This window comes from Ictidomys tridecemlineatus, chromosome 5, assembly GCF_052094955.1.
Source record: "Ictidomys tridecemlineatus isolate mIctTri1 chromosome 5, mIctTri1.hap1, whole genome shotgun sequence".
NCBI classification, from domain to species: Eukaryota; Metazoa; Chordata; class Mammalia; order Rodentia; family Sciuridae; genus Ictidomys; species Ictidomys tridecemlineatus.
The window spans coordinates 196067188-196092428 of NC_135481.1; the positions used below are offsets into that span (position 1 = coordinate 196067188).

The 25241-nt window shown below is 40.9% G+C and overlaps 1 protein-coding gene across 2 annotated transcripts in view; it reads left to right on the forward strand.

Moving 5' to 3' along the window:
- Nucleotides 1–5609: 5609 nt before the first annotated feature.
- Nucleotides 5610–25241, forward strand: part of Ncoa5 (nuclear receptor coactivator 5) — a 32508-nt gene continuing 12876 nt past the window's right edge. For both annotated transcript variants that reach the window (XM_005325242.5, XM_021726359.3), the window contains exons 1-2: nucleotides 5610–5749; nucleotides 19626–19692. In XM_005325242.5, coding sequence (XP_005325299.1) covers nucleotides 19655–19692 — 38 coding nt within the window. In that variant the 5' untranslated portion in view covers nucleotides 5610–5749; nucleotides 19626–19654. The remainder of the gene's footprint in view (nucleotides 5750–19625; nucleotides 19693–25241) is intronic.

Here is a 25241-nt window from a genome sequence, read left to right on the forward strand (position 1 = left end):
GGAGCCTGAGAGAACCGAGGGGCTCCAGCCTGGAAATGAGGGGAACAGTGGACTCCCGGGGTGCAGGGCATCACCTGTGATCCCACAATTCAGAGCGGAGGCAGGAGGATTGCAAGTTCCAGGCCAGCCTGCGCAACTTAGGGAGACCCTGAGTCAAAATTTAAAAAAAACAAAAAGTGGGGGCGGGGGTGGCTGAGGATGGGGCCCAGTGGTAGGGTGTTCCTGGGCTCAGCCCCCAGCACCCCTGCCCCCAGCAAAACAAACAAGAGGAAGAGGCAGTAGCTACTGTAAGCTGGAAGGCAAACAGGGGACAGTGGGAGGGATGTCAGACATCTCGGAGCCTAGGAGAGAGGTAGAAGGAGGAAAGGAAAAGTAGGAAGAGGGAGCCCAGCTGGGAGGCAGTCCAGGTGCTCCTCTGAGCTGGAGGTGACAGTGGCTCAGGCGGTCGCCTGGGAGGAGGGATCTGGGGCACTGAAGGTGGGGGTGAGGGGTGACCTCCTGTGGAGAAGTGTCTCAAGACAGCCACAACTCTATACCGACCCAGGTGCCCTTAGAGAGGACCTCACAGACAGAGGGTCCCCGTCCTTTGCCCTTGAATCTGGCCGGGCTTGTGTGACCCCGAGGCTCCGTCACCAGGCACTGCAGCTCCTGCCTGGTTCTTGCAGCCACTCTCAGAACCCTGAGTTCCACGTAGGCAGCGTGGCCGACCGCACTGAGGCCGCTGGGAAGCCCCATGGCCTTTGCAGAAAGACCACGTGGAGACACGGGAAGAGGCGTCCAGCCAGCCTCCCGTGGCTCCAGCCCCTTGCTGTCCCTTAAGCCAGTCTGACTCTGAGTGACAACTGCCCAGACAAGCCCTTCCCAAAATACTGCCGATTCCCAGATACTGTTCCCCCAGATGGCTGCTTTCCACCGTTGGGTTTTTAATAGGGAACACCCAGCCTTGGGATCCAGCCTCCGCTGTAACCTTCACAGGGGAGATTTCACATTCTTCGTTTGCCTTATTTATAAGGAACCCTGAAAGTTGGTGACTCATGACAAATGGCTTACCGTTATCTCTGCAAATTTAATTACTCAGCCCAGTGGTTTGCAAACCTGGGAGACTTTTTTTTTTTAAAAATATAGATTCTCAAGTTCTACTCTGGACTCACCAAATCAGAGTCTCCTGGAAATGGTGAGCCAGTGGCCAGCTAACCTGTTTTACTTTCTGTATGATTATTATACTTATATTCTCTTTATGAACCCATGACATAGAGACAACTTAGGAGACGGGTCTTTGGAGAATTTCCAATGCAGGTGAGCACTAGGCAGATGGACCGGTTCCTTTGAGTAGTGAGTGCTTATTAAGGATAACACACTTGAGATGTCCTCACAAGTATATTCCACATGGCTCTGGAAACAGAATGACTGAATCTGTAACAATAAGTGAAAAAGTGTTTATTGCCTCAAAAGAGACAGATAAGTTATGGCAACAGTGGGTCGCCCTGAATTTGATCCTCCTATAGAAAATAATGTTATATGACAAAGAAGAGATGTAAAAATGACTCGGGAGTGTTATTTAGAGCTGAGATCACGTGGGGAGAAAAGGAATCTAATTACACCTACTTGTGACGTTATATATTAAAATAAATTTAAATATTTATTAAAAGGGGGAAAGCCATCCATGTTAAAACTAGAAAAGGGAAAAATATATCAAGTTTTCTGCAGAGAAGAAAGTTAAAAGTCAAAATTGGGTCTTCTGGGGGTGGGGGAGTTAGGGAGAATCTGTTTTTTGCTTTTCCCAGCTTCTAGAGAATTCCTTGGCTCGTGGCCCATCTCCATGTTGAAAGCTACGCAGCACTGTGCAGCCTCCCGCTCCTCCTTTCTGCACCTCCCTCCCCACTCCTTTCTCGCTCTCCTCCCTCTCTTCCTTCCTTCCCTGCTCTGCTTCTGTATCACCTCATGCCCTGTCTCTGAGCCCCCACCTCCCTCGCAACACATTGGGTCCACCTGGAAAATGTAGGGACATCTCCCCTTGACAAGATCAAGGATCATATGCAAAGTTCTTGCTATCACTCAAGGTGACATATTTACAAGTATCAAAGGTTAGGACATAGACATTTTGGGGAGACCATCATTCTACCATACTCTGTACCATAGTTGTACAGAGCTATCCTGACATGGGTGGTCGTGACCAAAAGCATTGCTCCTAACCAGGTGACCCTGCCCAAGGGGGCTATCTAACGGTAGCCATTCTCCTGTTCCTTGAGCCACCCTTTACAATGTGCAGCAGAGCCTGCCAAGTGGGAAGAATCCCATTTGGATCCACTTTATTTATAGAATCTTGCTTCACAGAGCCATGAGCTGTGTTGGGGCTCACCATCACAGAGTCCCCTCTACCTTTATGCCAGTATGCCAGGGGACCAGGACCAAATGATCAGCTTCCAGCGGCACTTATTCCATCTATGACAGTGCAGACTATGAAAACTAAGGGCCTTTGCTTTCTGGGAATCGTCTATAAGAACAGTCCAAGCAAATCTACAGAAAGTCACAAACTATGATCTCATAAAATTAACCCAGAGAGGATGAAAACTGTGAGCTGAGGCGTCCACATCACAAACCAGGCATGATTCTAAGCTATTCCCCGGATGAAAAATGCTACTTCGTGCTGACCTAATGAGGTATCTCTTATTTTTAGCCTCCACTTTACCTGGGAAGAAAGTGAGGTGCCAGGGGTTAACAACCCCAAGTTTGCCCAGCAGGAAGTGGTGGACAGAGGAACAAACCCAGATGACCCTGATTTCCAGCCTATATTCTGCTCCACTGAGATTTCAGAAACAGTAAGTTCTCCTAAGAGACTTGATCCAGGAAATTTGGAGCAATGGAGATGTGTTTGCACGACTTGCTAGGGAAGGCCCCCAGGAAGCCCAGGCAAGTGCTGGGGGACTGTGCAGCCCTTCCTCAGCTCTCCATGCCTCTCCCCACCTCTCAGACAGCAAGAAGGAATGGAATGTCATGTGAGCCCTTTGAGAATAGCATATAAGAGATATAAATCCCTTTACCTAGAAATTTTTTAATTGATTTTATTTTTTTAAATACACAACAGCGGAATGCATTACAATTCTTATTACACATATATATCACAATTTTTCATATCTCTGTATATATAATATGTTGACACCCAATTCCTGTCTTCATACATGTATTTTGGATAATGTTGTCCATCACATTCTACCGTCCTTGCTAATCCCCTGCCCCCTCCTTTTCCCTTCCACCCCAAAATGTATTTATACACATAATGTTGTAGAGGGTCCCAGTCAAAAAAGTTTTTAGAAAAAATACTGGCCAAAAATCAACCACAACAAGATATCATTTCACCTTAGATGACTGATCGATCCTCTATCACAAAAAACTCATCATACGTTAGGTTGTTATGGTTTGTTTATCACTTGTATTCCCTAAAGGGTTGTGAGCTCCCGAAGGACAAGAACATCATCCATCTTATTCTCCATTCTCCAAAAAACCAAGCACCTTGTAAGCACTCCTTCAGTGCTTGCTAAATTATCAGTGAGTATGTACTTTGGCTAAGTCCACACTCAAGTGCAAGATTTAAAAAATGCCATATAACCCCCCAAACCCACAACATGCTCCCTTAACTTAATAATCTAATTAGCATTATCCTTTTTAAATTCTTCATATTTTAAGACCTACATTATATAGAATTAAGTATGAACATTTGGAGGGTATCTATTAGTTGTCATACTTTGTGTCTTTATCCCTAAAATCACAGAAAAGGGGGAACCCTCATACACCGTTGGTGGGAATACAACTTAGCACAACTATTATGGGAAACAGTGTAGATATTCCTAAAGAAGCTAATAGAAATGCCACATGATTCAGCAATCCCACTATTGGATATTTATCTTATAAATCAGGAGTTCACTGTGGTTCCAGTTATACCCTCTGAGAAGCCCCATTTCTCTCCACCATAGTGAAAAATCAGCCTCTACCTCAGAGCAAAGCCTGTCCAAGGAAGGGACATGGCCTTTGTCCTTGGAAAAACCTACAGAGCACTCCTAGGCACATTCCCACCCTGCTAAGTTGTTTATCTACAAATAACAGGAGAGATCAGACTCAGTCAGGCTAGGTGGGGATCCATAGCAGCCCCCTAGTAGCCACCAATTAGCATGAGTCAGGAAAATACCTGGGATTCCAGATGATCCTCGCAGTAGTTTATGGTGGTTGATAACAAGTTGGGAAACCCATTCAGCATGTACACCCCTCTTGGCTTAAACCAATCAGTTCAAATGAATACCCCTTTTGTACTGACCAATCACCCCTACCCAACTTGTTCTGCCAGTGAATGTGCTAATCATGTTTTAGAGTTGTTTTATGATTTTCCCTCGGTGTGTGATGATTTGCTAAAAGAGGCTATGATGTATGTGAAGCCCTGCCCTCTCCAAAAAATGTATAAAAATGCTGCAAACCCTGGGCTCGGGCCTCTCAGCGTCACCAGTTGCTGTGTGTGTGCGAGGAGGACCGAGCTAGCTCGCAATAAACACCTCTTTGCTACTTACATCAATCCTGGGTCTCTGGTGGTCTTTGGGGGTCCCAAATTCGAGCATAACAATAGCACATATCTCAGTTTGTTATTACACACTCGTGATTTTTTTCCCCCTAAATCCTACCTTTCCACTAGACTGTATTCTCTAAAAGGGCAGAAATGAGCCTGCATTTGCTTAGGACAGAGCCTAGCAAGTAGGTATACAACAGGTCTCAGGGCCACATATGCACACACATTCAAGAGTGGGTGAATGTAGGAACAGGTGTCAAAGAAACCGGCTTCTCATAGTGTTTAAAATTCCACCCCACCATTTTTACTAAGATCAAGGAAGACTAGACACTATAGGGTCTTTCTGATTCGTGTAACATGGCTGTGATTAATAGAGTGCGTTTAAAATTGTGTCAGCAAATTTCATTCCCTGTGACAAATACACTCCATACAATAAATGAAAAAATGCAACATTTTACCTGCTTCACGGTCGACTGTTTTTGACATTGAATGAATATTCCAGGAAGAAATAAATAACTCAAGAAGAACCTGTGACTATATCTCCGGAAGCCTTTTGCCTCCTGTCAGTGAAACTAATAGTGCACACAACCTATGTAAATGTAAATTTAAATAAAACATTTCCCCTGCCTCCCCGCTCCTTTGTTCCTTGCCCTCGGGAGGGTGCAGGACTAAATGTACTTTCTCCAACACCAGCTATAGGTACTGGGGGGAGGGGGCTGGGTTTTGATTTTAGCTTTACGCAAAACTAAACCAAAGTATTTGGGGATTCTAATGTTCCATTTCTACAGTAAAGGAGGAAGGTGAGCACTCTGGAGACAGACAAAAAGGCTTGACTCAAGTCCTTGAAGGGATGAGCAGGCCTGGGGCCCATCCTCAACCGGGGACGCCGTTGCTAGGCAACCCCTCAGTCCTCAACTGCCGCCCCGGAGCCCCTTCCCCGCCTTCGTTGCCAGGGAGATCGACGCTCCAACTCAGCCCTGCCGTAAACCCGCGCGCTCTTGCGACACCGCCGCACCCGCCGCTGCGTGCGCGCCCTCTGCCCCCATCTCCACTCTCCGCCCCGGCCGCCATTGCCTCGTGCCCGCGCCGGTCGGTTGGTGGCGCCTTTGTCCTACGGCGGGCAGGTGGGCTGAGGCGGAGGGGGCAGCGGCGGGCCTGAGGCGAAGGAACGGCCGGGAGCCCACCGCACTGGTAGCGGTGAGTGCCGGGAAGCGGTAGCCATCCGCCTAGGCTTAGAGCTGAGGGGCAGGCGGTTGAGGGGAGGTTGCGGCGGGAGGGCCCGCTTGACGCGCGGCCGCGGCCTCTCCTCTTCGGGAGCGCGCGGGGCTGCGCATGCCCGGTGTGGGGCGCGGCCGCCTCCGGCTCCCGTCAGGCCCAGGCCGGGCGGGCTGGCCGGCGGTGGGCTGTGGTCGGCGGCTAGGAGCCGCAGCCGCCTGTGTGTCGCGAACCGTCGCTTAGCGCCCCAGCTTCTCTCGGGATGGGGCCGCATGCCCCGCGCCCCCTTGTCGAATCGGCGAAGGCGCGCGCTCGCCTGCGGGCTCTCCGCGGTCGGCGGCGCAGCCGGGCTTCGAACCCGGGCCGAGGCGGCGCGGCCCGGCGGGCGTTCTCCCGGGCGTGCGGCGCTCACGGCGTTCGGAGCGCTGTCCCGCGTCGCCGCTGCCGGGCGGCCCCTGGCTGCATCCTCCAGGCGTCTCCCTGTCGTATGACAATCTGCCCCTTTGGTAGCCCTGGACCCTGGGCCCAGAGTCCCGGAGAAGAGCGACCGCGGCTGCTGGCTTTCCAGGGTCCTGACGCGGGCTCCTCCCGCTCCCCAGGGCGGCAGGGGCCCCTCGTGGCGCGGAGCCCCCAGCTGGAGTCCGCCCTGCGCCTTTATGTCCGCGTGTGCCATCCGTACCGTGTACCGAATGTTAATTTTTTTCCTTTAAACTGACCCCCCCCAACCTTGAGTATATTTTGTTTAAGGCGGAAATTTCAATCCCAAACCGTATAATGGACAGCCAGTTATTTTCCTAATGCTCATAAAAAAATAAATACCTGTCTATTAAAATAAAGAGTGCGTCCTTGTTCCTCCGAAGTTATTCTGCGTTCCACGCTTTGGGAAACGCTGCCCTAGGAGCACGGGGTTCATTGTCGTCCTTCGGGCTTTCATTCTGTGCACATGACAGGTCCCATGAAATCCCTGGGACCTCTCGGTGTCAACTGTTCTCTGTTCTTACAAGGAACTGCAAGAACTGTCTGCTCGAATGCATTCGATGTGCCTCCTCCGTTTTCTTACAGCATTGTGATGTGGTAGTCACCTGACAATTCATAAAAAGATGTTTCTGCAAACGCTGATGGAGCTTTCTTGGGTTTTGACAACTCTGGATTTAATGTTTTCTGTATGAGTCAGAGTGTGAAAACTAACTTTATGTCAACTTTTTGGAATCAGTAAAATGCAAGCTTTGCACTGTGGAGATTGGAGATCAGTTGGCTCTTATTTGTTAATCTCAGTTTCTTCCTTCATTCAGGTTTTTGTTTGTTTGCCTTTCTTTTTGTTCATCTGTCACCCTCCAGATATTTCTTAAAATATTTCTGGCGTATTCTCTTAATCTAAAACAAACACTGTTTTTTTCCTTGTAAAACGTGCTAGAGGAACCATATTGCCAAGGCACAGTGGAAGGAGTTTTTCTGGTTGCAGACTGCTCAGTGTTGCATGCCTGTGATCAACACGTATGTAAAAGAGGCATTGACAGATATTATAAGTTAATAGTCTGTTCCTAAGCTCTGTATTTTTAAGTGAGGGCACATCTACTTAATTAATTCAAAGGAAAAGAAAAGTCAGCTTGGGCCATTCAAGTCCCCCCACCCACTCGAGTTCTGTTTAAAAAAAAAATCCATATTCTTTAGGAGTTTCCTTGGTATGATCACAATGTAGAGTTCAACATAAGGGCTGATCATGTTCAAATTTCTAGGCATCAGTTCTGTGTAGAAAAGAAAGGAGAATTTAATATTGCCAGGGAGTCAGTTTCAGAACTTCAGCACATGTAACTTCAACTATGTACTCAAGCTAAAAATACACATCTTTTGGAAAGGTTTTGAAGTCTCATGAGAAAAGGTTTGATGGTTTGAAACTTCATTTTAAATAACCATTGCAAGCATTCCATGTGTGTGGCCTGCAGATGGCAGTGCCTTTGTAACCTTGTTACTACTATGAGGATTATTGGAATTTAGTTGTGCTTTTAAGAATGGAAAACCTTATAAAAGAAAAAAAAAAGGAAAACCTTTGGAGGAAATATATTTAACTTTTTATTCCCCTCAGTTTATGCTGTTCTTTTGTTTCTTTACTCCCCATCTGAAGCATATAACCTCTTTTTCTAAACTCACTGCTACTCTTAGTAGTAATGGTAACATATATCTAGCAGTGCATATGGCAAGTATCAGTTCATTTGCCCCTGCCAATCATTTTGTGAGATAGACAGACTGGTGTTATTATTTATTTATTTATTTATTTATTTTGCATGTAAGGAAAGAATAGCTCAAACATATTATTTTACCCAAGATCACATATTTAGCAGAATGGTGGAGCTAGCTCATTCCTGTAATCCTAAATACTTGGGAGGCTAATGCAGGAGGATCAAAAGTTCGTGGCCAGCCTGATAACTCAGCAAGACCCTGTCTTAAAAAATAAAAGGGACTGGGGTATAACTCAGTGATAAAGCCCCCTGGGTGCAATCCCCCCCACCAAAAAAAAAAAAAAAACTGAAAACACTGTTGTTGAAGATAAAAGATTTCCTAGTCAAGCAATTTGGGAAATGTTAAGGTATTCCAGAACTTGTCAGAGGCTGTTGTGTGCTAAGCATGTGCCATGTAGATGTCCAAGAGGGGATGGTTTCATCATGCCTTTCTCACAATCCTCCCACAAACATCTTGAGGTCATAGTGTTCCCCACAACTGACTACTTTATATTGTGCTTGTTGCCTCTTTGTAGCTTGAAGTTTACTAATGATTGCCGTGAGTCTTCAAGATAAATACTTATAAAGTTCAGTGTCAAATTTTTTATGCCAAATGATTAGTCTAGTGAACACCATGCACATTTTTTAGACTATTCTGCTTAAGCAGAGTTAACCGGTCAAGGGGTTAAAAGGGCAATACCCTTTTAACTTATGTTTATTAATGAATGGATCAGGATAAGGCTTCTGTCTGAAGCAGAACACATTAAGGAAATATGGAGTATACTGACAACTTAATATATAATACAGCATGCCTGCTGCTTTTTAAATGGTAGTTTTATTACCACCAGATCTGAATATTTATAGGGATCAGATGGTCATTTTCATTCTTCATTCTATCACTAAAATTTAAGCACTAATATAGGTCATCTGAACCAGTTACTTTAATGTTGAAATAATTTCCCTTGTAAGAATCAGAACTTCTCCAGACCCATAGGACTGAACTCATTTCCCCTTATTTCATGTTAAGAACACTGTTGACTTATATAAAAGGACTAGGAAACTGCAAACAAGAATCAGCTCAGCTTATGTTGCAAGGTATTACATCTTTAGCTTTAGTGGATTTTACAATCTTTAGCTTTAGAGCCTGGTTTGGCTCTATGGTGATTAAAATACTAAAGATTAGGCTGATCCTGCAGTTAGTGGACAAAATATTGAGAACTTTGAACTATAAGTATTTTGACTTTGAGTATACTTCATTATATAATTGGATAAGAAAGTAATAACATGTATTTCAGATGATATGTTTATTTTTAATCTTTCTTCTAAAATTAATTTTGGTATCCAAAGAAAAAATTAGGAAAACAGTATTTTAATAAAATTTTAAAACTATTGGAACTATAAATGCAAGCTTTGGGAAACTTTATAAGATTTATTGGACTGGGGTTGTGACTCAGTGGTAGAGCGCTTAACTAGCATGTATAAGGCACTGGGTTCAGTTCTCAGCACCACATAAAAATAAGTAAACAAAGGTTTATCAATGACTAAATAAAAAAATTAAAAGACAACATCAAAATCTGATCCCTGGGCTGAGGACATACTTTGATAGAGCTCTTGCTTAGCATGCATGAGGGCCTGGGTTCAATCCCCAGCACCCTCACCCCCAACCCCAAGGAAAAAAATCTGATTCCAGAAAACTGCCTCAGAGTCACCAGAACAACATGTTGGAGACAGATTCTTGGATGTAGTTCCTTCTCCCCAACTCCTAACTGACTGGAGGTAGGGCCCCAGGAATCCATCTTTCAAAACCCACCCTGGAAGAAGATTTATGTATCTTGCAGTTGGAGAATCCCCAATATAGTACTTTTTTAAAAAACCAAGTTTTCACTGGAAAAAGGAGGTTAAAACAGATTCTAGGACTAATCTGATAATATCCCAGATTACTAATTGGCATTGACAACTGTGGTTTATGGTTAGGTTTGCTTTAAGAGCTTGACCATAAAATGTTTTTGGCTTCATAGTTTGAACTAGATGACTTCTTGGCCTTTTGGATAAGATCAAGTGTGTAGTTTAAACTACAGATAATAGAATATTTAGAATATCTGTGAAGCTTTAAATGTTTTAATTCCTTCCCTTCATAGTATTAGAGTGGTTTCACCTTTTTCAGAACAAAGAAAGTGTATCTACCAAAACCCTGTGGTATGCTTATCAACTTTAAATTTTTTTCAAACACTTTATGTTTAATGGTGCAGATGTGAAATTATACGTATGGCCTTTTTTTCCCTTTTTGCCAAGAGTTACATTTAGGTATGAAAACAAAATGCCTCAAAGAAGAATCAAAGCTTCTGGCCCCCAGGAGGAAAACCATATTGACAACTCTGGTTTGCAGAATTTCGAGAACTTTAGTTGGCAGTTTGCCCTTCATTAGCCAAAGAAGTAAATAACATGCTATTGAAAAGTGACAATGTCAGTAGCAAGTATATTTCCTGCCTTTTTAAACTAGGTAATTGGAAGAAGAAAAGCTTAACTGTTTGGGATACTTTTTTTAGACAGAATTAAAAGTGGTGGATTGCACACTTGCACACTCCTCCTGTGGAAGGGGCCAGTAGCCATATAATTGCATCATAGTAACTTCAGCACTTTGGAAACTTGGTGATGATTCAGTTTCCTTTGGAGGTAGCATTGTGATTGTGCTTTTTATACTGTTTTCAGTGATTATATTTTTATAGATTTTAGCCATTGTCATGACATTTTCTTTGTAAATAGGTTACATTTATGGGTTATTTCCCCTTGAATACAGGCTTAAGGATATTTCTAAATGGAGAGCCTAAGTATGTTATGTTGTGAAAGCTAAAGAAATAAATAAATTAGAGTAGTAGTCCCCAAATACCTGCCAAGCGTCACCTGAGAAATATGTTAAAATACAGATTTCTGGGCTCGGTACTCAGATTCTATAAGTTTGAGACAGGGCCTAATTTTTACTTCTCTTTTCAGATGGTGCTGACATATCTTCATTAAAGAAAGTGATGTATGGAAAAAAATAATTCTATATAAAGAGAGAAATGGAAAGTTTAATATATAGAGTTTCAGTTTTACATGATAAAAAAACGTGACACTCTTCTGGCACAGTAATGTAAACACATAAATATTAAACAGTACACTTAAAAACAGTTAAGCTGGAGGGCTGGGGTTGTGGCTCAGTGGTAGAATGAGGCCCTGGGTTCAATTCTCAACACCACATAAAAATAAATAAATAAAAATATTGTGTCCATCTACAACTAAAAATATTAAAAACAAAAAGCAGCAACAACAAAAAACAGTTAAGCTGGTGCTATAGCTCTGTGGTAAAGAGCTTGCCTAGCATGTAGTCCTGAGCACTACACCAAAAAGGAAAAAACATAAAATTTTTTGTGTTTCTTACTACAACCTTTTTTTTTTTTTGAAGAAAAAGATGTTAAGAAAACGAAGAATAATGATTTATTGTCTGTTCCTGAGCAATGAATTGAATTAGTAGATTGGTGAATATTAATTACTGACTCCTGTCCATCAATCCATTTTACACCCCTTTATTAAAGGGAATCATGATCTTTTAAATTTTTCTCCCACCTGTTTCTTTCAGTGTTGACATCAGTGTTCTTTTAAGAACATTACTATAGGGCTGAGGTTGTGACTCAGTGGTGTAGTTCATTTGCCTAGTATGTGTGAGGCACTGGGTTCAATCCTCAGTACCACATAAAAATAAATAAGTGGGGCTGGGATTGTGGCGCAGTGGTAGAGCGCTTGCCTGGGATGTGTGAAGCACTGGGTTCTATTCTCAGCACCACATATAAATAAATAAATAAAACAAAAGTCCATCAACCATATATATATATGTTTATGTATCCATCTACAATGAAAACTATTTAATAAAAAAAAAGAACATTACTATAATGGGGAATACGTTGAATATCTTAGGTTCAACCCCCCCCTCCTCCTTTTTAGGATGATATGCATATAATAAAGCTTCATTAATTTGGCTTCACTGAGACTCTAATTTATTCATGGCTTCCTAACAGGTCCTCTCACCACCAATTTCTTCCTTTTCCATAGCAAAGTGCTTTACAGTCTAGACTAGTCTAACTGTAGCTTCCTTTGTCATTCATCTTTTTCTTCCTCCTATCCCCATATTCCCCAAACTGAATTTCCTGTAGTTTTAAACCTACTATGTTTCTCTTACCTTTGCATGTTCTGAAACAAATTTCTTCTTTCTGGTAAACTACTCATGTCCCAATTTAAATGTTTCTTTTAGGTCTTCACCTTCTCCATCACCCCCCTGCGCGCGCGTACACACACACATACACATACTTCTCAGTCTAATTTTTGTCCTGCACCTAGTTCTTCTAATCTCTACAATAATCATACTTTATATTGTAAATATATATATATATGTGTGTGTGTGTGTGCCTCTCCCCTTTATTAAAGTGAGCTCTTTTAATTAGGATCTCGAGCCTCATCATTTCCACATATCTAAGGCCTAGTACAGGTGTAACACATAGTAGGCATTTGGCAATGGGTGAGCCAATGAAGCATTTAGTGTTCTAAATATAAGCTGACCTTTTCAACAGCTTAATTTATTAGGAATACTAAGTTCTCTACTTGTACAGTTCAGTTTAAATTTTGCCTGTTTTAATTAAACCCACACTTTATAATTTTTGTAATTCAGAATTTTTTACTGGTATATGTTAGCTTAACCTCTATGAATCCAAACTAGTAAGTTTTTCTTGTGGTTGATTTTCTCCTTGAATCAGTATAGTCAACACAAGCAGAATATCTGTTTATCAAGAAGGACATGTAGATTCAGAGAAAATAAGCATCTTGATTAAATTCTCCAGAGTAGGGCTGGGGTTGTGGCTCAGTGGTACAGCGCTCACCTAACATGTGCGAGCACCTGGGTTCGATTCTCAGCACCACTTAAAAATAAATAAAGGTATCGTGTCCAACTACAACTAAAAAATAAATATTAAAAAAAAATTCTCCAGAGTAGGGCTGTAGCTCAGATTTGCTGATCCCTAGCAAAATGCTCTTTTCTTAGAAGGAAGGACATTATGTTCAGTGAAATATGCCAGACACACTGGACATGGTAGTGTACACCTATAATCCCAACTACTCAGGACACTAAGGCAAGAGGATCAAAAGTTCAAGGCCAGCTCAGGCAATTTGGCAAGACCCTGTCTCAAAAAACATAAAAGTAATAAAAAGAGCTGGGCATGCTGGGCACGATGGTGCACACCTGTAATCCCAGCGGCTCGAGAATCTGAGTCAGGAGGATTGTGAGTTCAAAGCCAAGCTCAGCATCTGCAAAGTACTAAGCAACTCAGTGAGACCCTATCTGTAAATAAAATACAACATAATAGGGGCTGGGGCTCAGCAGTAGCATACTTGCCTGGCATGTGTGAGGCACTAGGTTCGATTCTCAGCACCACATATAAATAAATAAAATAAAAGTCTAACCTAAAAAGATACATTTTTAAAAAAACTAGGTGTGATGGCACCAGCCTCAGCAATTTAGTGAGACCCTGTCTCAAAATAAAAAATTTTATAAAGGCTGGGAATGGGGCCCAATTGCCAATACCAAAAATAAATAAGGTCTGGGAAGGAGTGAGAATGTAGCTCAGTAATAGGGTGTTCCCCTAAGACCCTGGAGTTAAATCTCCAATATGGTGGGGGGACACACAGAAATGCTAGGGATGTATGTAATTCAGTGGTAGAGGACCCCTGGGTTCTCTCTCCAGTTTGGGGGTGTTGGGAACCAGACACAGAAAGACAAAAACTGCATTTCCTCACTTATATATGGAATCTAAAACAAACTCAGAGAATAGAACAGGCTGGGATTGGGGAGATAATGATCAATGGGTAGAAAGTTGCAATTAGGAAGAATAAATGATAAAAATTTATAATGATGGATGATAATCTGATTTAGTTATTCCACACTGTGTATATACACAATATAACGTGTATACAAATGTATAGTATCACATGTACCCCATAATTATATATGATGATAATATATAAAAAAATGAAATAAATAATTCAACTCAAAAGAGAAGGGCTGGGGGTGTGTCTCAATGGTAGAGTGCTTGCCCAGCATCACCCCTTTTCTATACAAAGGAGGCATTCCACCTCTTGTTAGAAAGACTCCTAAGTTGTTACTTGTTACCTCTTGTTTTGTTTCATTTGTAGGTAGTTCCTGAAATTGTGTAGGCTTCTGGGTTCTTTCAGTGGCCCCTAGTGGTGCTGTCACTAAGCATGGTAGTTAATGCTACTCTTATTTCTTGTCCTTGTTTTCTAGTACTAAAGCAGTATGGAGCCAGTAGGAGGCCCTGGGTTCAATCCCTAGCAACACACACACACACACACACACACACACACACGTAATAGTAAAAGGGGGAGTAAATTAATGTTGATAAAGAATTTTTGTCTGAAGAGTTGAAGTGCAAAGAAACCAAAAACATTGTAGTTTGAGGTGACAGAAATTGGAGTGGTAATTGAATAAGTAGGCCCTACCCTGTTGAGTGTCTATGAGGCATTTAAACATTGGCAAGTGTAGATTGGGCCTTTTCCGGCTTCCACCAGCATTTGATCCAGGAGTCCTAGCAAGACCAGTGTAAATGGGAACCACATCTTTCCACTCCCTGTTGGATGCAGTGTAGCATAATGTTTAAGCACTTTGTGCCAGAAGGACCTGGGTATGCACCCCATCTTTGCCTTCTGATAGTAGTGTGGCCTCGGATAAGTCATCTAAATTACCTAACCCTCAAATTTCCTCATTTGCTGAAAAGAAATCATGTTGTACTAAACTCCTAGAGTTAGAAAAGGTTTAAATGAAATAAATGTACATCATGTTCTTAGTACAGGCCCAGGAACAGAGCAAACATTTTGTAAATATACATTTTTATTTCCTTCATTCGTATTCTCGGGAATATTATGCAAATACAGTTAAAGGTATAAGAATTAACTGAGAATGAAAGAGAAAGTCAGATATGAGTTGAGCTAGTTTAAAGGGTTGATGTAGAACAAAGCAAGCATTTTCTTATCCCTAACTTGTTACATGTAACTCATTACAATATCCCTGATGTCACAATATATCATCAAAGTAATCTTCATGAATTGAAAAGTACTCTCATTTCTCCTCCTAATTTAGGGAATTTAATAAGTGATATTTGCTGTCATTGTCAGTATGGTTTTCCAAGTGGCATTATCTTTATCTTCATATAATTCCAATTTAGTCATTCCTAGCTGTTCGTTGGTTTTCAGCTCAGCCTTCTGGGAAGTTTTGTTTCATTTGTAGGTAGTTATTGAAATTGTGTAGGCTTCTGGGTTCTTTCAGTGGCCCATAGTGGTGCTGTCACTAAGCATCGTAGTTCATGCTACTCTTATTTCTTGTCCTTGTTTTCTATTATTAAAGCCAGTGAAGTATAAATTTTGGTTTTAAGATTAAAAGAGTTGGGGCTGGGGATGTGGCTCAAGCGGTAGCGCGCTCGCTTAGCATGCGTGCGGCCCCGGGTTCGATCCTCAGCACCACATACCAACAAAGATGTTGTGTCCGCCGAGAACTAAAAAATAAATATTAAAAAATTCTCTCTCTATCTCTCTCTCTCCTCTCTCACTCTCTCTTTAAAAAAAAAAAAAGATTAAAAGAGTTGTTTTATGATGGTACCGTTAAAAAAAAATAGAGCAAAGCAGTTCTTGGTACTGTGAATGACACTTGCATTTCTTTTTATTTATAACATTATTCAAGGATTATTTTTTGTGAACCCTCTCTGGCATACTGAAATAAAATTATACATTAGATATTATGTCTTTCTTTAGGAGCACTTTACCCCATTCCTTTGATTTTTCCTTATAACACCATGTTTTCTAGATTATTTTCCCAGTTTTTTTTTTTTCTCTCATGTAAATCCCTTGAGCTGGTGCTATTTTTCTTGACTAAAAAATCTTTAACTGAAAAGTGCTTTAAACTTGAAAAATTTTCAAAAGACTACTTACTTGGAAATTAGAGCTATTCAGGCCAAGGTTAAGCATCTCAGTGATTATAATGATTTTGAATATCATTCATATTACTAATATAATTTTTAAAGTTGTAAAAGTACCTCTCAAGCTACAGTGGAGAATATACAAGAGATAGACTGTGTCCTAGAGGCAATTGGCCAGGATAAAGTATAGCAGAAAGGATGAGAAGCACCTTCTCCCCTTTTCTATAAAAAGGAGGCATTCCACCTCTTGTTAGAAAGACTAAGTTACTACTTGTTACTTCTTGTTGATTAATTTCTTCCCAATCATAGTTCCCCATCTAATATCCAGAAAGATCTCCAAACTGGCTACCCTTTTCCCCTTCTTTACATTAACTTCACTTCTATTTCCTTGCTTTCAATTATATAGTGCTCTAAGAATTTAATAATCTGATTAGTGGATACAAAGGTCCCTTCACCAGTCATAGTAGTTGCAAAGAAAATTTTAAGTGAATGTCCCACCTCTAATGTACAGAAGCCCAGAGGTTTTCCAAAAGTTGTATGTGCACATCTATTAGGATTTTTTTGTATATGAGGGTTAGTTGTGTTTTCATAACTCACTGAAACCTCCCAGCCCTACTCTAATCTGGGCAATCCTCTTGAATAGAGAGGAGACTTAACAAAAAATTTCCAGATCTTGGGCTAGGGATGCATCTCAGTGGTAGAGCACTACCTAACATGCACAGTACCCTGGGTTCAGTCCCTGTTTTCACAAAATAATAAATTCCACTTCTCATTTTCTCCATATTTCAGCTAAAATGGGAGTTTAAGGAGTTTTTAAGGTGAATAGACAAACACTTGACATACTACACTAAAAGTGTGCTAGCCTCTAAAAATGTTCTAAAAGTTTTTTTTTTTTTTTGTAGATGAAACATAAACCACACCATCCAAACATACTTGCTTTGGACTACTCAAAGAAAGTGGATATTAGGAGACAAATTACAATTCAAAAATGGTTTAAAGATATAATCTTGAGGAGCTGCAGTTGTGGCTTAGCGGTAGAGCACTCACCTAGTGCATGCGAGGTGCTGGGTTTAATCCTCAGCACCACAAAATGGATAAATAAAATAAAGGTATTGTATCCAACTACAACTAAAAAAAATCTCTATAAAAAAAGTTTAATCTTGAATATTCTTTCAATAATCTTTCAAGTAACTGCAAAAAGCAAAAAATTATTGCTGGGCACAGTGGTGTACACCTGTAATCCCAGCAACTTGAAAGGCTGAAGCAGAAGAATTACAAGTTTGAGGCCAACTTGGGCATCTTAGAGAGACCCTATCTTAAAAATAAAGAAGCCTGGGATGTAGCTCAGTAATAGAGTAGCCCTGAGTTCAATCCCTATCACTGAAAAAAAAAAAAACCATATATTTTTATATATATATATGGAGGATGTTGACATAAAAGTAAAATGTTTACTTCTTTCCTTCTATCTGGAACCAGTTTGCCTCAAATAACATGATTACTTTTGTCTTCTGGTTCTGTATATAGGCCCTCGCAGAACTGGATACAGTATAATACTAGCCTTTTCATATGTGGAGAAGAAATTATAGCATGAATATAAATTTACCAATTAAAGGAGTACCATATAGTCTGTACTCTTACCTAAATGCTTATCAGCTCTAGTCAATGTTTAGTTGAACTTGTTTTGTTCATAAGACCATTTAAAAATATATGCTGAAGATGTGACTTACTTAAAAGAAATCTTTATACACATACTGTATTCCAGTGATACTTTGAAAACTACTTAAATAATAAGAGACTTTACATTTCTGTCTGAATCATAGCTGGCCTATATTAGAAAGTGATATAAAGTAAATGAGCAGCCTAGGTCAGTAAGCCCTTCCAAACCTGAACTGCTGTTCTTCACAGTTACATAATAAAGAATTAGATATTCCCTATAAGGCCTGTCATTATATAATATATAATTCAGAAGTTGGTGAACTTTAAGGGTTTGAAATTATTAGCCATAGTGGTGGTGCACATGTATAATCCCACCTACTTGGGAAGCTGAGCCAGGAGGATCCCAAGCATGATATCCTTGGGCAAGTTAGTGAGACCTTGTCTCAAAATGAAATAAAAAGGGATGGGGATGTAGCTCAATGATAGAGCACTTACTTAGTATGTGGAAGGCCCTGTGTTTAATCCCCAGTACTGTCTGTCCCCCCTGCCCCCCAAAAAAGGTTGTAAATTGTACATACCAAAGCTATGGTCAGAAATTATTAGCTAAGTTTTATATAGGGATTTTTTTTTAAGAGAAATATATCCTTTGATCAGTTGAAAAGATAGAAGTATTTTAGGCGAACTCCGCTTCTCTATTTAGACAAGTTTTCTTCAGTTTTGTCAAAGCTATCCCTCTCCTAGGTATCATGGAGACTTGTAATTTAAAATGGAATTGAGGATCATTCTTACTTAAACAGGAATTCAAAATCTGGCAGTATAGCAGGATAAAGTCTATTATAACATATCCCTAAGTTTCTTGTTTTTGCTGTAGGTCTCACATGATAGGAAACTGCTCCAAGATTTTTAAAATACATAATTACTATTTTAAAGCACTCTAATTATGTGAGTGCTTAATACCATTTGAGTCATTAGATATGCTATTAATTTCTTAATGTGGAACAAGAGGAACAAAACTACACTGCAGCAAGAAGCAGTTTATTTCTCCGTTCATCTGAAGTACAAAATTTTTAATTAAAATGTATAAGTCATATAAAAATTGTGAGGTATTATTTGTGGGTATAGATTGGTATGTTTCTTTAGAAGATCTCATCAGTTCTTACTGCATGATGTTTTTATAAAGGTTTTTATAAAGCATATGCTTTATTTTTGGTAAATCAGGCTTTTACTGCATAAATGGGTTATAAGATTTCCTATAAGATTCCCTTATCTAGTTGTATATGCTGGTCTTCTCTTAATTAAAACTTCCTATGAGGAGTCTTTTATTGCCTAACTTCACTGTACCAAATGCCAATTCTTATTCTTAAAGTACTTATCTGTGAAATTTATATATATTAACAGGTAATATTCTCTGATTACCCCCAAAAAATTTCTGTCCTACATGTCATTCTGGAAGATTTTGTTTGATGGGAGTGCAATACAAGGCACACTAAAAGGAGGCCCTGCTTCATGAAATATTGAAAGTCTTGAGACCTCAGTTTCCTCCTATTACTCCTTTGTAACATAAAATAGAATTATTTGCCTTTACTCTTTTTTGTTTTTGTTTTTACCAAACTCCTTTTCTCCACTTTCTTCCCTACAAAGAAATCTTACAACTGATTCTCCAGTAATTAAGAAAACAACCTTTTCCTTCCTTTGGAGGGGGGAACGATACATTTTGGGCTTCTCAGGGTGTTAAAGCAATGATATAATCAGTTTTATACAAATTATTAAAAGGGACATTCTTTATCAAGCTGTGACAATGTACTCCTTAACTTAATAATAAAAATTGCCCAAGTGACAGTGTCTCTCTGCTGAATGGATTTTCTCATACCATCTGGTTGTCATTGTAGTTTTTTGTTGTTGCTTTCATTTAAAATGTGCTGATGATCTTGTTTTTATTCCGTAGCATTGAACAGATGGGTTGATTATTCTTTTCAGATATTAATAAGGCAGCGGAAAGAAGAAATATGAATACGGCTCCATCAAGACCCAGCCCCACACGAAGGTAAAGTACCCTGAAGCAGTGAGTTACCTTGGGAGAGTTGGGCTCTGGGGAGTTAAGCCCAACTGCATACATCAAGGGTCTTTTCTTCCCCCCCAGCAAATCAGAAACGCTCAAGCAAACAATAAGAATATGAACCTTGTGTGAAGGGCCTTGCTGCTTTTTTTAAACAATACATCAGGAGATGCAGAGGAAGCTTTGTGTTTTCGGTGGCAAACCCAGCAAGTTCAGCTTGCAACATGAGTTGCAGGCCATTGGAAGAGGATAAACCTCTGTCTTTCCCCAGCACACGTGTCAATGGGAGCCTCCAGAGCAGAAGGAGTGCCCCAGGGTCGGTGGTGTGTGCCATGCTGCATTGCAGCAGGCAGCAGAGATTCGACTCTTCATTCCAAATGGCTGCCGGTCCAGATGTTAACCCAGGTTTACGGGAAGAGCTGCTTGAGAGATTGCTGCTATGCCTGTGCTGCAGATCCCCTGTTTGCTCGCATGCTTGGGTTACCTGTTTGAGGGGAAATAAAAAGGGCAAAACACTTCACCTCTCAAAAGTCTCCCTTTTTCTTAGCTTTCCTGGAAATAGAAGACATTTTCCCACTGTATTCTTTCCAGTATATACAAAAGAGATAGTCCTGATGTATTCCCTCAAGATATGAATTAAATCGGTCCCTTCTCAGTGAAGAGTTTTAAAATGTTACCATTTGCACCAAAGATGTGCATATTACATTCAAGCTTTCTGGTTCCATAACAACACACAAGTGGATGCAGTGTGTGCAGTTTTGTGTGGAATGCAGATAGATATGATATATTTCATATCTCGTGTCTCTTCAAGGCTCAACTGGATACTCAAAATGGATTTTGCCTTTGCCCCTAGGTAATGCCAATTTTCCACAGAAAGTACATAACTAAACTACATCCCACAGTAAACTACATTTCCTACAGTGAACTGAACACTGCTGAATACAGTGAGTTGTAGTCTATACTCATAATTCCAAGGACCCAGGAATATATCCAACTAATTGAGTTCTCAAACATAGCTACCCTGCTTGGGGCAAAAACACATATTTTATTATAAGAAAAAATGGTTGCTGTATGTTTCATGTACATACTCCTACTTGAATGTGAAGGGAGAGTATTTTCTAGCTACCGGGAATAAAGTATCTGTATCTACTCTTCTACTCTGCAGAGTTCAAGCAGACCCTCAGGGCAAGGTGGAGCTGCTGTTTGGTGGGTTGTGGTTTTTTGTTGTTTTTTTTTTTTTTGTCCATTCTACCCAGGCAGAGGAGTTGAATCCAACACAACAGTCATACCACAACTGTCATGCAAATGCCCTGGCCATCCATTGGTTTCACTGCAGAAGTGGGCATATACATTAGCATTCTGTCTGTCCTCTCAACACTATAAAGAATGCCTTCAGCTTGCAGGTAGATGCTGTCTTGGTTGCTTTGTGAGTATGTGAGTAGCCTGAAGAACATAAATAAATCCTTAGAGCTTCAGCAGTTCCATATGATAACTGCTTCCATTAGGATGTATCCAACTATGCTGCAGATATTGGGCAGTCCCATCTGTAGCATTTTCCACATTGTCCCAGTAATTATGGAATAGGGGTGGCTAAGTGGTTGCCTCTAATGATCAGAAACATGGGGCTCCCATTAGAAACTGTAGTTGCCAGGTGGCTTGAAAAGAAACATGGTGTATGTGTTTAATTTTCAAAAGAGCTCTGATGTGTGTTTCTCAGCTAAGTGGCTTATCAGGAGAAGTAGGAATTTGTAACTAAAAAGTAAAATCATCCTTCCTCCCTCTTTCCTCATGATGCTTGTGATCTCTGGGTAGTGGTATCTGTGTTTTTAAAGATTAAAAGAAAGCATATACACATATACATTGCAGAGTAGAGACTAGTTCTTGTTTCTTTTATGCATAGAAATATTTATTTATTTAGGGCACTTGGATTGAACTCAGGGACATTTGACCACTGAGCCACATCCCCAGCCCTATGTTGTATTTTATTTAGAGACAGGGTCTCACTGAATTGCTTATTGGCATCTCACCTTTTGCTGAGGCTGACTTTGAACTTACGATCATCCTACCTCAGCTTCCTAAGCCGCTGGAATTACAGGTGTGCACCACCACGCCCGGCTCTTTTATGGATTGAAAGGGTATTTTATATCATCCTTATAATACTTAGCCAAATGCTTTTAACATTTCAAATTAAATGTAGATAAGATAATCACACATTTACAGTGTTGGGGAAATCACCAACTCCCCTGGTTGGAATCCATCATAGCTATTGCTGAATTAATTTCATCCCAGCCTAAAATGCAACTCCATAATTTAAGGGAGGAAATAGTTTTATGCTCCTTTTCTTTTTTAGTAATAGTCCTCCCACAAACATAAACAGCATTGGAGAGGGCCTTTTAAAGTGAGCTCCTAGCCAGGTACAGTGTCACACACTTGCAATTCCAGTGATTTAGGCTTGGGCAGGAGGATCTCAAGGTCAGAGCCAGTCTCAGCAACTTAGCAAGGCCCTGTCTCGAAATAAAAAAAATAGAAAGGGCTGGGAATGTGACTCAGTGGTTAAGCATCTCTGGATTCAAACCCTTGTACCAAAAATTTAAAAATAAATAAAATGAGTCCCTTACCAACAATATAAATACAAAACTCATCTTTATATACCTCTTACAAACATCACATTCCACTCGGTGTGGTGGTGCATACCTTTAATCCGAGCAGCTCAGGAGGCTGAGAGGAGGACTGTGGGTTCAAAGCCAGCCTCAGCAGAAGCAAGGCACTAAACAACTTAGTGAGACCCTGTCTCTAAATAAAATACAAAATAGGGCTGGGTTGTGGCTCAGTGCTTGAGTTCCCCTGAGTTCAATCCCTGGTACACCCCCAAAAATAAAAATATTATTCCTCAGAACTAATTCTAAAATGAAGTTCTTTGAGTATGGGTGGGGTAATGGCTTCCTGCTTGACTTAAACTCAATAGGACTGACAGCTAGGCTAATTCAGATTCGATTAACAGTCAGTTTTCCCCTTGGTGATATGTTCCTAACTGGATTCCTCAGCATATCATTTAACATGATGAAATTCCATACAGTCATGCCTATTTGCTTCAGAGAATAAGAATGACCACCTTCCATAAAATTTGTTTTGAGCCCCATTTAAATCCTGAGCAAAGTGTCCTAGATTTTTTATTAAATAAGCCAAACAAGTTGAACATCATATTCAAAAAAAAGCATCAACATTTTGACCATTGCCCTGATCATGCTTTCTCTCTTAACCAGTAGACCAGAAGTAAAATGTGAAAAATAGGCTAGATGGATAAGTGATCAACCTGGTAGGGGCTGATGGTTTCTCTGAGAGTGAATACTGCGTATCTCTCTCTTTGGGTACATGCTTCCAGTCAAATCCTTGAGGTAGTCCTAAATGTCCCAGTATGTTGACAACACCAAACTTCACTTAATAGCCCTTTGTGCACCCAGTCATAGTGAACACATGTTCCCAGGAAAGGGGGGGGGACAGCTGCCTTTAACATCTTCAGTGCTGTCTACTTTTAATAAGAAAATTGTTTTTAAGCATGCTGGCACGACCTTTATAATACCTTGTTTTGCTGGACTTTAATCTTGAATGTCAAAACAGCAAGGTGTCTTTGGGAATTTTCACAGGATTATCACCTCTTCAGTTGTCTCTGTAAAATGTACTGTTGGCTTTGCTTTGTGTTTCAGTATCATACCTCCCTAATGACTCCAGCTTTCAATGTATAATTCTGACAGTATTGACCCAGCCAGGCACAGAATTCTGCATGAAGGATCCCTACTTCAGATCACATTTCAGCCTGAATTCTTATCATTTAATCCCTGGGCCACTTCACTGGACTCCTTGGAGTACATTGCAGAGTTACCATACAAGTTGTCTAGCATTGATATTGGGCATTAGTCCTTCTTCAAAAACTGCATTGTGATTTTGGTTGTGTTTTAGTTGTTTTCAGAATCATTTTCAGTATAACACTTGTCAAACAAGGCATTGGAATATCTCGGATTAACTTGGTCTACACCAAATGCTCTGCAGAGGATTTCCCCCATATATTTGTGAGTTACGTTGAGCCTGGTACCTCTTTGGTGAAGAGATTGGGGATTGGCTCATCAGAAATAACTTGGCTATGGGTAGGTTTCCTGTATAACCTGAGGTGCTCTCTACTTGTCCATGGGGCCTTAATCCCTTTGATAAGTGCTCGCTCCTTGGGTGAGACAGCTGTAGCTCTAGATGCCTCACAAAGATTCCAGGCTGTGATTACTTCCGTGCTAACACTTGAAGAAGAAGAGTCATCGGTTCTCAGCAAGTACCGCCTCCACTAGTAGAAAAGTCACACCTGTGCTCAAGAAAATCTTCAGTCTGTTTCCTAGGGAGAAGCATGGACACTTAAACATTTGGATCTGCGAGGTGTGAATCTCATTGCACTCCACATCCTACCTGCATCTAATGGCAAAATTCTGCACAAGTCTTTTCTAACAGCATGGAGCCATCGTGGTGAGGGAACAGCATTACGTAGCAACAAGTCACTTAAAAATATTTGTGGACAGTATCTATATCAGAGTTTGAAGAGCTGATGAAGGATTTTTGTCAGGGTCAAAAGGCTGGCCCTTCTGAAGAAAATATTCCAGAGAACAGAAAGGAAGAAAGGAGATGACACCCTCTGCCAAAAAAAGGAAGTGAAAGACCGGCCTTCCTCCCCGGCATGTACAGCAAGGCTGAGAGCGCCGTGCTGGGCCTGCGTTCAGTCTCTTGCTGAAGAGCAGCTTAAGGTTCATCACAGTCTTCTAAGATGATTATCGTCTTTCAGTTCATGCTATGTAGGCTCTTGGATGCCCAATGCTCTGCAAGCTCCTTTGGTCCCCAGCAAAAGAAGCACTCCTGCCAGAAGCACAGTGCTAGTCATCTGAACCTTGGTCTTTCCCTTCACCCATCCCTCCCTTTCCTCTACAATGTTTCCCAGTAATATGACTATTTCTCTCAAGGCAAAGAGCATCCTCCCCACCCACATTTAGATAAAACAGCAGGATTTTAGTTGTTGGTCACCTTCAGTTTGTGGACTCTGTTGCTGAAATTTATTTAACCACTGTTCAGTTTCTTTTTAGCCACTAGCAACATGGGACCTGAGGGTATGCTGCATTGGTTTCCCTTAGTAAAATACCTCTGGTACCATGCAACGATATTGTGAACCTTATTTTGCTCAGAAACCTCTTTGTAACTTATCATCAGAGGTCAAGCTTCTCATGCAGAAGGCTTTGTCTCCTCTGCACTCTGAATCCTACTTTTGTGAGCCTTGTTCTTGTTTTGAGAAAGATGGTGGGGCCAGCAACAGGAGCTCTTTTGTTCTAAGGAGTTCTTTGTTTGGATCCTAAAGTGATCCTAAAGGGTTTTTGTTTGTTTTTGTTTCCAGAAGAACAGCAGTCTGCTGTGGTGTTCATCTTTTGGATACAGGGGAGAAGCTCCCCCTTTTCATTTCAGAGAATTATTATCTTCTCTGTTCCTACTTCCTCTACTACCTTACCCTTGGT